The sequence below is a fragment of the Canis lupus genome, chromosome 17, assembly GCF_003254725.2.
Source record: "Canis lupus dingo isolate Sandy chromosome 17, ASM325472v2, whole genome shotgun sequence".
In the NCBI taxonomy this organism is placed as follows: Eukaryota; Metazoa; Chordata; class Mammalia; order Carnivora; family Canidae; genus Canis; species Canis lupus.
This window is the reverse complement of record NC_064259.1, coordinates 30273287-30285586: the sequence shown is the minus strand read 5'-3', so window position 1 is coordinate 30285586 and position 12300 is coordinate 30273287. Positions and strand designations below refer to the sequence as shown.

The following is a 12300-nucleotide window of genomic DNA, read 5'->3' as shown; positions in this document are numbered from 1 at the left end:
ACACTATGTATCTGTGCAAAGACCTGCCAGACTCCTGTCCTTCTAGCCAGTAGGGTCAACATTAGACCTGTTGTCAAGAGTTTGGGCCAGAAGCAGTTAAACTGATTCGGGTACCTTGATGGGTCATTGTAAACGACCAGAGGGAGGAATTAGCTTAGTTTGATTAAATGCCATCTCTAGGTCAGGGCTTGAAATTTTGAGTGTATCAATGTATGTGTGTGCCCCTGTATTTGGGATAGAAAACAGGAAATTCAAGTTTTGATCTGATTTCCAGGATGAGGTTGGTTAAAGTGTAGTGAGGAATCTTTATAGATCATTGCTAGTTAAGTTCAATGAAAAAATCCTTTTAGTTTATTAATCAGAGAGTGAGACAAACCATCATAGGAAACAAACTGAGGGTTGCTGGGGAGAGAGAGGTGGGGGGATGGGATAACTGGGTGATAGCTGTTAAGGAGGGCACGTGATGTAAGGAGCACTGGGTATTATAAGACTGATGAGTCATTGATCTCTACCTCTGAAACCAATAATACATTATATGTTCATTAATTGAATTCAAATAAAATTTTAAAAAATTTAATTATCCATTACAATGGATAATTAAAGTGTTATTTTGGTAGTGAAAAAAATGGGAGATACAAGAAATAAAACCTAACTCCACAGAAATATGAACTGCTACCAGATTAGTATCTTTCCAATAGACTGTTTTTCTGCAAATATTTTCATATAGTTGAGATGTTTTGTATACACTATTTTGCCTTGTACTTGCACTTAACATGCTTTGTGCATTTCACAATTTTTGGAATTTTTTCAATGTCAAAATAATACCCTGTTGTAATTATTTATATTTTAATATGGTAAACTGCTTTTCTATTGTTCCACATAGTGTTTTGCTAAAATAAATAATGCTGTTATAAACATTTGTGCATAAATAATTATACTCTTTCTCTTTAGAGCTATTTCATTGAAATCACCTTACAAGATTAAAGAGTTAATACATTTTTAAGGCTCAGGATACATTTTACCAAATATTTGTGTCAAAATACCCTTCTGCCAGCTGTGGTGGAGAATGTTTCAAGTCATGGCATCATTATTAGCACTGAACATTTCTTGAAAGAAAAAAAAATTCTTGCTAATTTGATGACAAATCAGTATCCTACTGTAATTTTATTCTCATTTCTGAGTACTAGTTACAATATATTTACTCTTTTGTTTTTCTTCTTCTATCAATGACTTGTTCATGACCTTTGCCTATTTTTCCCATTTTTCATACATAGTAATGAAATTTTGTTTTAAAAAGTCTCCACTGAAGCAGAAATAAAAGAATCGCTAGGGGTCATTTTATTGAATTGATTTAAATATTTTATTTAAAGAAATATTCTGAAGACTATGTTTATTGATAGGAAAAATATAATCATACATGTTTAAAGATAATTTTGTACTGACATTACGGGAAGTTGATTTCTTCAAATAACATGATTAGTTTTGTCTACTTGTGGAATGCATTCTGAAGAAATGTGATTTTACCTTCAAATCTGAGCACATCATCCTTACATCAAAAAAGAAAAAAGGATAATAAAAAAACACAACTTGGATTAGTTTGAATTTTAGTAGACCACATCTGATTTGTTGAAGAGTAAGTTCTTTTATTTACCTCTTCAAGGAAGTGCTTATTTTTTTCACTTCTTTCTGTGCATCTTTATCCTATAAAAAAATACAAATACATAATGAAATTTCACACATTAATCCTGCTACTCTGGGTACTTGGAAACAATTTTTGGTGGAGTGAGGTGATACATTCTAAAGGACCATTAAAAAGAAATTACATATTTCTTAGAACCAGGCATGATTCAGATCTCTGAGAACACATATAATGTGGAGAGCTATTTCTAGGCTCTTCCTCTACCAGGTTTGGAGTGGTGGGATACAGGAAAAAGAGAGCCTTCCCTGTAGGCTGACATGCTGGATCTTACTAGTGTGTTAATGGTAACACTATTTTCTTCTTCAACTGTATCATGTGCAAGAAGTCCTAACCCTACTAGGAGAGCTTGAAGAAATGTGAGATTCCACTGCAAGATCCAGACTAGCAAATACGCATTTCATTACTGACTTTATCAAGTAGTTTATATTTAAGATGAGAAACCAAGTATATTTTATAGTACTCCACATGTATTGTTATTCCTTTAAAACAAGAGTGGAGGTTGGAAACAGTGGCGATAAATTCAGATGACAGGGAACTCCTCTACACTTTTGCATTTGACATTTATTGAGAGGCGCCTGTGTCAGTAGGTTAAACATCTGCCTTCAGCTCAGGTCATGATCTTGGGGTCCTGGGATTGAACCCCACATCAGGCTCCCTGCTCAGCGGGAGTCTGCTTCTCTCTCCCCCTCTGCTCCTCTCCCTTGATTGTGTGCTCTCCCTCTCCCTCTCGCTCCCTCCTCCCCCTCAAATAAATAATCTTTAGAATTTTTCAAAAAAAAAAATACCCCTTGGTCTTTTCCCCTGCCTTTAGGAAAAAGGTACACAAGGCTCTCATCTCTTCTCTCCCTCTAGTACTCAATGTTTCAGCCATATTGTACATTTGGTTCAATGCTTTTAGGCATATTTCTCAATTCCAAGCCTTTGCTTTTAGTGTCTTATAAAGTAGGGCCTGTAAAAAAAATTTTAAAAAAATAAGTAGGGCATGTACACCACCCACATCAGTATCCTGAAATATCTGAATCACATAGCGTGTGTTTATGTGTTCATGTTTCCATTCACCCTTGCCATGTAGATACATATTTCAACACTAATATAATCATTAGAACACATTATTTTGTATTCTACATTTTTCAATTACATTAAAAGTTGTTTTCTGTTTGAACAAAGTCTTTGTAAATTTGTTTAGAGCTGCATAAAAAATAGAAACTAATCAACTTTCAATAGTGATGAAACAAAGAGAAAATGGCCTGATTACTCAGCATAACATTTCATGATTGAAGACAAATGCCAATGTATTAGATTTTCTATCAACAACTTTTATTAATCTACTGAGGAGGGACTATCTTACTGCCCATTACATTTTACCTATTCTGCATTCAACATTTCCAAGAATGCATTACAGTTCTACCTTTTTACATGACATGATCTTCAGTGCCACACCCTTTGCCAAAAGTCTAAATTATAGGTTGAATTGCTAAATTGTGTTCTAAAGGGTTCTTGATCATTTTGTTCTCCAGTAGGAGTTTTCTTACATAAATGGCAGATAAAGGCATTCCTACTTTGACTAGAAGCCTGAAGGACTCCCCAGTGTGAGAACTTGAAGGTATGTGTGATCATTGAAGACTTTCCTTCATTTGTGATACCAAGAGTGTTTTATTCAGTAAGAATCCTTACATGTCCTGGAATGTTGCTCTATGAGGAAACAGTTTCTCATGTTTATTTCATTGAATTGCTGCTCTAACATAAATTATCTGGTATTTCTCTTTTTTTTTTTTTTTTTTTTAAAGATTTTATTTATTTATTCATGAGAGACACAGAGAGAGAGAGGCAGAGACACAGGCAGAGGGAGAAGCAGGCTCCATGCACCGGGAGCCCGACGTGGGATTCGATCCCGGGTCTCCAGGATCATGCCCTGGGCCAAAGGCAGGCGCTAAACCGCTGCGCCACCCAGGGATCCCATATCTGGTATTTCTCAAATGGCTTCCTCCTCCTCGTAAAGACTTGCTGTTCCCCATCTTGTTTTGCTTCCAAAGTTTGAGGTTTGGCTAAAGGCTGTAGGGTGTCTCCCCTGTGGAAACTCTTGTGTCTATAAAGGTTAAAGCTGAGGCTGAAGGCTCTTCTACACTCATTACATTTATAGGATTTTTCATGATGGCTAGGGTTAGAGCATCAGCTAAGGGCTTCACCACACAGATGACATTAGGATAGTTTTTCTGCAGTGTGAATTCACTCATGCTGTTTAACAGATGAGTTGTTCCTGGAGGCATTTCCACACTGATGACAGGCCAAGGGTTCTTCTCCTGTGTGAGTTCTCTCATGTAAACAAAAGTTAGTTCTTCAGCTGAAGGGTTTGCCACATTCATTACATTTGTAAGGCTTCTCTCCAGTAACACAGGCTAAGTCAGTGGAGCTATGGCTCTTTCCCCAACCTCATTATATTCAAAGACCTCCTCTCCAGTGTGAAATCTGAGGGAAAGTAGAGCCTGCTAGAGAACTGCCTATATCCATTCATCTATTCATTTTTCTGCATATGAATTCTATGCTGATCCTTGAGTGATAATCTCCAATTAAAGTTTTTGCCACATTGGTTACAGCCATATGGTGCGATACTCTCCTGCATGTAAGTTTTTTCCTTCATAACATGTCAACTGCACAGCTATGTGATTAATTCTGAGGTCTTCATTATGTTTCAAGCACTCGGTATATTGGCCATTTTTGTGCAAATGTCATCTTCTAAGGATTTGGGTTATGGTTTTGAGTTCAGGTTATCCTTTCTTCCCCAGATTCAAACTACCCAAACCATTCTGTTGAGACAGCACACGTTCTCTCCATAAAACACTGCAGTTTCAGATTCTGGGAATACAAAGTTGTTCACATGCATGAATCTAGGCCCTAGAGCCCACGGGCTGACATTTTCAATATCAAGTGCAGTGTGATGAGCTTAGAGCTCCCTGAAAGGGACAGAAGACATGTCACAAATAACTATCGTGCCAGAAAGAGATTTATAAACACCACAGGAAAGAAGCACATATGGGAAAATATGTCAATACTCTCTGCCAAAAACTTCAGATAAGTAGGAGAGAGAAAGACTTACTTATATTATGTTGTTATACTCCTGGCATTTGGAGAATGATTATCAACATCAATTTGATTAGACAGGGTACATGTTAAGAATGGCTGATTCCAAACCGATGCTGTGTCATCAGTTATTTTAAGAAAATTATTAAAAGGAGGTCTAAGAAACTGCTTTCAGGTGTTTTTAAGATCAACTTAAAATATACAACCAAGGCCATTATATATGGAGAAAGCTCAATGAATATTTTAGAATGTCAATCAGTAAAAGATAAGAGCCCAAAGAGTAGAAATAGAGGAGTATAGACACAGTAGCACTCTCCGCCTGCAACTCATGAAAATGTCTGTTCAGAGAGTGGGAAAACTCTGTCCATCCTCTAGTGGCCTTATTAATTTATTTTAAAATGTACCAGGAATTGTATTACTAAGAGTGGTTACTACTCAGAGGGATGATTCTTAATCTATGTAACAGCATGGAGATACAGCCCAGGATTTTAAACAACACATTAACTTCCAAGAACTTGCTAGGCAGGATGAAGTATTCCTTACTGTGAGCACTCTCAGAGTCCTTAAAAGAGCAATTAATGTCACTTTCAAATATTACAGAAATTTAAGAACAGTTTGTTTCTTTACCAGATTAGCACCTCCCTTGTCATAAAACATGATATGACATAGTACTTTTTGAGCGGAGCTTTTGCAGCATACTCCAGGTCAGTATGACTTGGACCATTCCTCCAGGCAAAACAACTCCCAAGCTGCTGGTGTGGTCATGACTTCACTCATCAAGCATTCTTACACTGCCTTAGACACAGGATCCCTTTTATTTTAAAAACGGGATGTTTCTCAGGACCTGAGATTACCTTCCTAGGGTCAAGAAAAGTCCACATGAATAATAAAATACCGCAATTTCAAGTTCTGGGAATCCAGAGCTGCTCACATGCATGAGTCTGGGCCCTAGAGCCCAAGGGCTGATGTTCCCAGTATCAAGGGCAGTGTGATGAGAGTTCCCTGGAAGGGATGGAGGACATGTTACCAGTGACTCCAATGCCAGGAAGAGGTTACAAGTGCCATGAGAAAGCAGCCTATAGGTCCTGCGAGGTCACCTGAGGGAGAGAGCACTGATGGCCGGGCCAAGAAGGGGTGTTCAACCGTAATTTGTGGCTCTGCTAAGCATTTTGGGTATGAATAGACTGGTCAGCAGAATCACTAGCGGGATATATTTCAGTCAGGAAAAGCTTACAGAGAGAAGGGGTACTACAGATAACTCTCCTCAGCCTAGTTTCTAATTAAAAAAGAAATTGAGATATTCCTGATAGGACATTTACTACTTAAAACAAAACAAAACAAAATCTCCTAGAATATACAAATGGAAACATCACTGGAAAAAAAAAGTAACATGGAAAATATTCACTACTGCTGTTTTATTACATAAATATTTCCACAGTGCCCAGGTCTCTTAGCTACATTCATAATCAGTCTTATTTATTAGCACTACTGGCACTAATATTTTTATTTGCAGGGTATTAGTCTTCTGATTCTTCCTGCCATGAATGAATGCTTATGATCTGCCAGGCATGGCAACTGGTGCTGGGAACAGAGGAGTGAATGAAACACATCTAGCTGTGACTCTCATGGAACAATCAGACAAATGACTATGCAACCACAACCCTGCTAAAAAATATGAAAGAAAAGTACGAGGTACTTTCTTGCCTGGGAGTGTCAAGGAAGTCTTTCCTAAAGAAATGACATTTGTGGTGAGGCTAGAAGGGTGAGTAGCAATAAAGGTAGTAAAGGGAGTGGAGGGCTCAGGGCGGGGGCGGAGGGTATTACAGGAGGAGGCAACAACAGGTGTAAGGCAGGGAAGAGCAGGGTGCAGAGGTGGGGAGAGCGGGGAACATACATCAGAGCCATGATGGACATGCTAAACACTTCGGACTCTGAAGCAGCAAAGCGACATACTGAGGTTTGTTTCATCTGTTGCTTTGGCTGCTATTGAGAGCCAAGATGACCAGGAGGGAGGAAGAAAGCTGTGAGACCAGTGGGAGGCAATGTAGTTTGGGTGAACTTGGGTGTATCCTGCTTGGAGTGGTGGAGTAGAGCAAGAGGGCAGTTGGATGACTCATGGCATGTTTTAGAAGAGGAATTCTGAGAACTTGGGGACTAGGTGGATGTCTGGGTTGAGGGCTGAGGGAAAAGGAAGTATCTAGGATGATTCCCAGCATTCCCAACTGATGAATGAATGTGCCAATTAGTAGATGGGAAGATGGAGAAAAGCAGATCTAAAGGCCTGATGATGAGTTAAGTTTGAGATGTCTGCAAAACCTCCAAGTAGAGATGTTACATAGGAAGTGGGATAAATAGGTCCAGAGCTCAGAAGAGAGGTCTAGAGATACAAATATGAAGACTCCTGGCAGGTAGATAGCATTTGAAGTCATAGAAAACAGGCTTGTGAGGTAGGGAGGAGGAAGAGTGAGAGGAGAGAAGAGACTTAGGGACCAAGGACCAAACCTTGGGGGTCATTGATATTTAGCTCTTGTGTGAGCACTCTAAATTTTATGCACAAATATTTGCATGTCAAACCAGGTGTTATGCCTCATTATCATACTGTGTTCTAATCTCAAATTCTTTTTTTTACATTTTTAAAATTTAAATTCAATTTTCCAACATATAGTATAACACCCACTGCTCATCCGCTAATCTCAAATTCTAATAAGAACGCATAGGCACTCAGTTTAAAATGACTTTATGTAACCTAAACTGACATTCCAGGAGAGGTGGAAAAGATGGTAGGGTCCCCATCACTCATATGAAGCAAGCAACCAGAGGAACAAAATCTATTTTCTGCCCCCCAAATCTATAAAGCATCTTCTGGAGAAGTGCCACTACTGATCCTGCACTGTTGTGCTCAGTACTGACCAACAAAACCAACTCAGGGATCTGAGTTGGAAGGATGATCGACCTTGTAGGAAATCCCAAACACAGAAGTCATCTAAGACATTGTACAGGTGGTTGCTGGAAAGGTCCATGGACGCCTAATAAGTCCTGTGTACAGACGTGGGCACTCCTGAACCCTGAGGCTCCTGGCAGGTCTTGTTCCACTCCCCCACCACCACCGTCATCCTTATTTCCCATGACCGTCCTGAAAACCCCCTCCCCTCCAGGCGAACAAATCTTTGCTTTTCCACCTCTATGCCTTTGTTCATGACCTGAGATGTGCTTCACGCACAGCTCCACATATATCTTCAAAACCCACCTCTGATGCTACTTGATCTTTTCTAGGTGAAAATAATTTCCATATTCACTATTTACATAACCAATTACTTGTACCTCTCTTAGCACTTTAGGCTTTCCACCCTGAGCTATAGTTATTTGGATATATAATTTATATTCTAGGCTGTAAGTTCCTAGAGGGCTGTGGGTATGTCTTATATGTTTATATTCAAGATCACAACAAATAGTGAAGCCACCGTTGCTCCAACAGAGAAGAAGAAGGATGCTTATTTCTGAGGCATTTTTTCCTTTTTTTTTTTTTTTTTTAAACATAGGCTCCACACCCAGTGCAGAGCCCAACATGGGGCTTGAACTCATAACCCTGAGATCAAGACATACTTTTGAAATTAAGAGTCAGACACTTAACAACTGAGCCACCCAGGTGTCCCTTGGGGCATTTCTTTTAGATGTGATTCAGAGGATGATAACGTTTGGTGGTATGAGAAGGGAGCAGGAAAACATTCATCTATTTTTCTTTTGTTCCCACACCACCAATATATGGCTCATAGGAACACTGAGTAAACACTGAGTGTTTACTCTGAAATTCCTAAAACAGAGCACATCCAGAATCCTGAATTTGTGAACAAAAGGACAAGAAGCAATATGATAGTTTCTTCTTCATTAGTGGTAGGTTTTCAAAGACCAACACAATGTTAATATATTATTTTAAATCTTCTTCATGGTAGAAGATAGTCACACTCTGCTGTGGGGTTGAAGTTGGGGATTGAAGATGGCAGCCATGTGGACAGTCCTCTTGCTCCAAGGTGGGCAGCCTACTTGTCCGTTGCCTCTCACAGTTTAATCATTGGCTTCCCAGAATTAGGCTTTCCTCCTTCGTTCTCAGTGGGGTTGGCCTATTCCCTGCTGTCTAACATTAAACAGACATCAGGATGTTTTAACTGCTAGGCCATGATGTGTGTGTCCCTTAAAGATACAGGGAGTCTTCTGGTAAAGGGTTACCTACAGCAACTTTAAGAACCTCATAGGATGTGTTAAATACAACACGTTTTAGTGTGGAAGAAAATCCAGATTTATCTAAGCCAGTTGTTCATGTTTGAAGCCAGAAAAGTACTAATAATATAACAGCCCTCATTGTCACTGTTGGGACTTACCTCTTTGGTAACACAAGGAAGCAACACTGCCAAATTACAAAACTTCACAGCGTTATCTGCTTGTTCAAGATCAATGTAACACTAGAAATGAAAAATAGTCAATATGAAACACAATCACATCTTTATGTAATGGACTCAAAGTGATCTCAAAACAGCAGGCTTCCTGGGGCGCCTGGGTGGCTCAGTAGGTAAGCCCTCGGACTCTTGATTTTGGCTTGGGTCATGATCTTGGCGTTGTGGGATTGAGCCCCATATAGGGCTTCTTTCTCAGTAAAGGGTCTGCTTCAAATTCTCTCTCTCCCTCTCCCTCTGCCCTACATCCTACTCGTACTCTCTAAATAAATAAAATCTTTTAAAAAAAAAAAAAACCCAAGCACCCAAAACAGTAGTCTTTCTTACCTTGGCCAAGTACAAGTAATTGGACTTAGAAAAACCAGGGTGTAGTTCTTCAACCTGATTTTAAGAGAAAACAGAAAAGAGAATAACGAGCCAATATTGAAACAACCAGCAAAGATGATATATCTTAATAAATCAAATATTAACCAAATTGTCCTAAAAATTTAGGTTGATTACATTAGCATCATTTTATCAGTTCAATATCTTTTAGATAGAAATACAGCTTTTGAGGTTATACAGCTCATAGGGCTCATGAAACAATGAGACACAATACATTAAGATTTTGAGATTCCTTTGTATAACCTATCCTTTCTCTTCTATTCCTCTCAAAAACAAAAACAATTGGTGATACACTCTCCCAGGACAAGTCCTATACAATTCACAATCTATTTAGGAAATGAGTAGAGGATAACTGGTATCCCATGGCTAGCATCCTCCACTCCACTGCATTAGTACTTGATTTCTTAGGATTTCAACACATCTCATGAGTTGAATCATATTTGAAGTCCATCACATCAAGTATTTTGAAAGAAGAGACAGACTTGTGAAACAACCAGTCAAAGTAGCAGACCTACTTGCAGATTTTAATAAGTGGGTATTATGTAGGCACTTTACTCCTCATCTACTAAACTTTTATGCACCAGTTCCCTTTCTATATCTCTGGTGAATAAGAACTTTTTTTCAGGCATCTGGCACTGCTACTAGAAAGCACTTCTTAACCTAAGTCAATCTTCGGTCAGAGTCAGCTTCTGCTGTTGTAAAGGCCTATGCAAATAAGCTCCCAATCTGACCCTGGAACTCAATCCAGAGAGATGCAGAACCCAAGAGAAGGTTTCTTTAAAAAACTTACAAAGATGGGCTTGTTTTACAAGATACAAATAATATGGACATTTTTAAAATTAAAAAGTGGAAGTTTCTTTGTACTAATTTCATCTTCAATTTCAATCTCATTCCCCAGGGGTAACCAGTAGCAACAGTTTGACATGCATCCTACCAGACCTTTTATCAAGTAAACACAAATTTTTTAAAAATTCACTTTTGAAAAAAATTAATAAGGGAACATTTCTACATATTGGTCCAAAACTTTTTTCCCACAACATATCACAGACACATTTTTTTGTTAGCATACACAAATCTACCTCATTGTTCCTAAGAGCTGCATTTCATACTACACATATGCCATAATTAAACTGAGCATTCTCTATTAGAATTTTTTTTTTTACTGTTACTAATAAGGATCAATGAACATACTTGTTCCTATATGCTTGTGCACATGTGTGATCATGTCTGTAGGACAGATTTCTGGAAGTTGAATCACTGAGTCAAAGGATACATACATCTTAAAGATGGAGGGGAAGCTAAGAACTAGGCATTCCTGTGCTAAGGAATGCACATCTTTAGTAAAGAACATTTACTGGCTATAAAATTCAAAAGGCAAGGATTCTAGAGGAGGTGGAGGACAAAGTCTTTTGGACTAGGGAACCACATTGGGTATAACTCTTTAGGACCAAGTAGATGAACAGTGTATGGATCTGGCCAAGAACTTGCTAGTGAGATCACAAGGCTGCCAACAGATGAAAGACATTGTCAAGCCCAGTCCTAGCCAGAGCTTTGAAAAGCCTGGAGAGTCATCCATGGTGCTGATGGATTCTGGTTCTGCTGCTCCACTCCTGTCCCATTACTTTCATCTCAACTCTTTGAGTCTAATAAGTGCATTTCTTGAGTCACTCTAATAAGAAATACCTCAATTAAACTTTGTTCAGTTGTACCTTCTATGTCTAATAGTTGTCCATCTCTGTCCAAATCCTGTCTGGAAAATGTGCTCCAACATATGAGCATAAGCAGCTTATTTTTTTTAATGTTGGCATTTTAATTCTGATACATACCTTAGCACTTATGTTTAATTATCTGTAAGGACTATAAATTAGAACATCTCTTATGTGCTCATGATTTTTAAAAAAAGTCAAAGGAATATATACAAGCTACTAACAATACCAACTTCCTAAAATGGAGCAGAGTCTGAGTTTTTACCAAATGGCTTACCCGAATAACAAGGAAGGTAGTGTTGCTCAGTAGAATGTTCTAGTTAAGGAGCAGTTTCTAGCTAGGCTCTTCGAACACTCTATAATAACACCGGGCAGAGAATATTGTGGTTGTTTACTTGGTCTTGGCTATACAAGTCCCTGGAGGCAGGAGCTGTGTTGATCATTTCTGTATCCCCTACATTTGACACGCTGGTACTAAGTATGTGCTTAAAAAGATTACTGAATAAACTAGCATTATTTTAAGATCTCATAACCTCAAGCAGCAGCCCTCCATTGTATCAGGACACAGATGATGGTTCTGCAGGTGGTAAAACCACTAAGGGAGATCCAGGGATCATATGTTACAAAGAGTGGGGGAGACCAGGGCCACCAATCCCCCAACATTGCCACACCTGTTACCTACTACACACACTCAGGTACTGGTCCTGGGCTGTCAATCATGCCATAGACTGTACAAGAAGAGCTTTAAAAACACAGATCAAGTTTTAAAAATACTTCCCTTATGACCCAACAAGTCCATTCCCAGGCACTTACCAAAGAAAATTCAAAACATATCTACATAAAAGCTTGTATATGAATGTTCATAGGAGCTATATTCATGGTAGCCCCAAACTGGACACAACTGACATGTTTACCCTACCTACCAACGTAAATGCATAAGCAGACCATGGTATGTACACAAAATGCAGTATTACTAGGCAGTAAA

General features: G+C 38.7%; 1 protein-coding gene across 7 annotated transcripts in view; it reads right to left on the bottom strand.

Annotated features, from left to right (window-relative positions):
• Positions 1-1336: 1336 nt before the first annotated feature.
• The window catches only part of RMDN2 (regulator of microtubule dynamics 2), a 67766-nt gene continuing 56802 nt past the window's right edge, over positions 1337-12300 (bottom strand). For all 7 annotated transcript variants that reach the window (XM_025454153.3, XM_049095674.1, XM_035700743.2 and 4 more), the window contains exons 9-12: positions 9553-9606; positions 9154-9234; positions 1652-1701; positions 1337-1546 (exon numbers count right to left, since the gene is read on the bottom strand). In XM_025454153.3, coding sequence (XP_025309938.2) covers positions 1477-1546; positions 1652-1701; positions 9154-9234; positions 9553-9606 — 255 coding nt within the window. In that variant the 3' untranslated portion in view covers positions 1337-1476. The remainder of the gene's footprint in view (positions 1547-1651; positions 1702-9153; positions 9235-9552; positions 9607-12300) is intronic.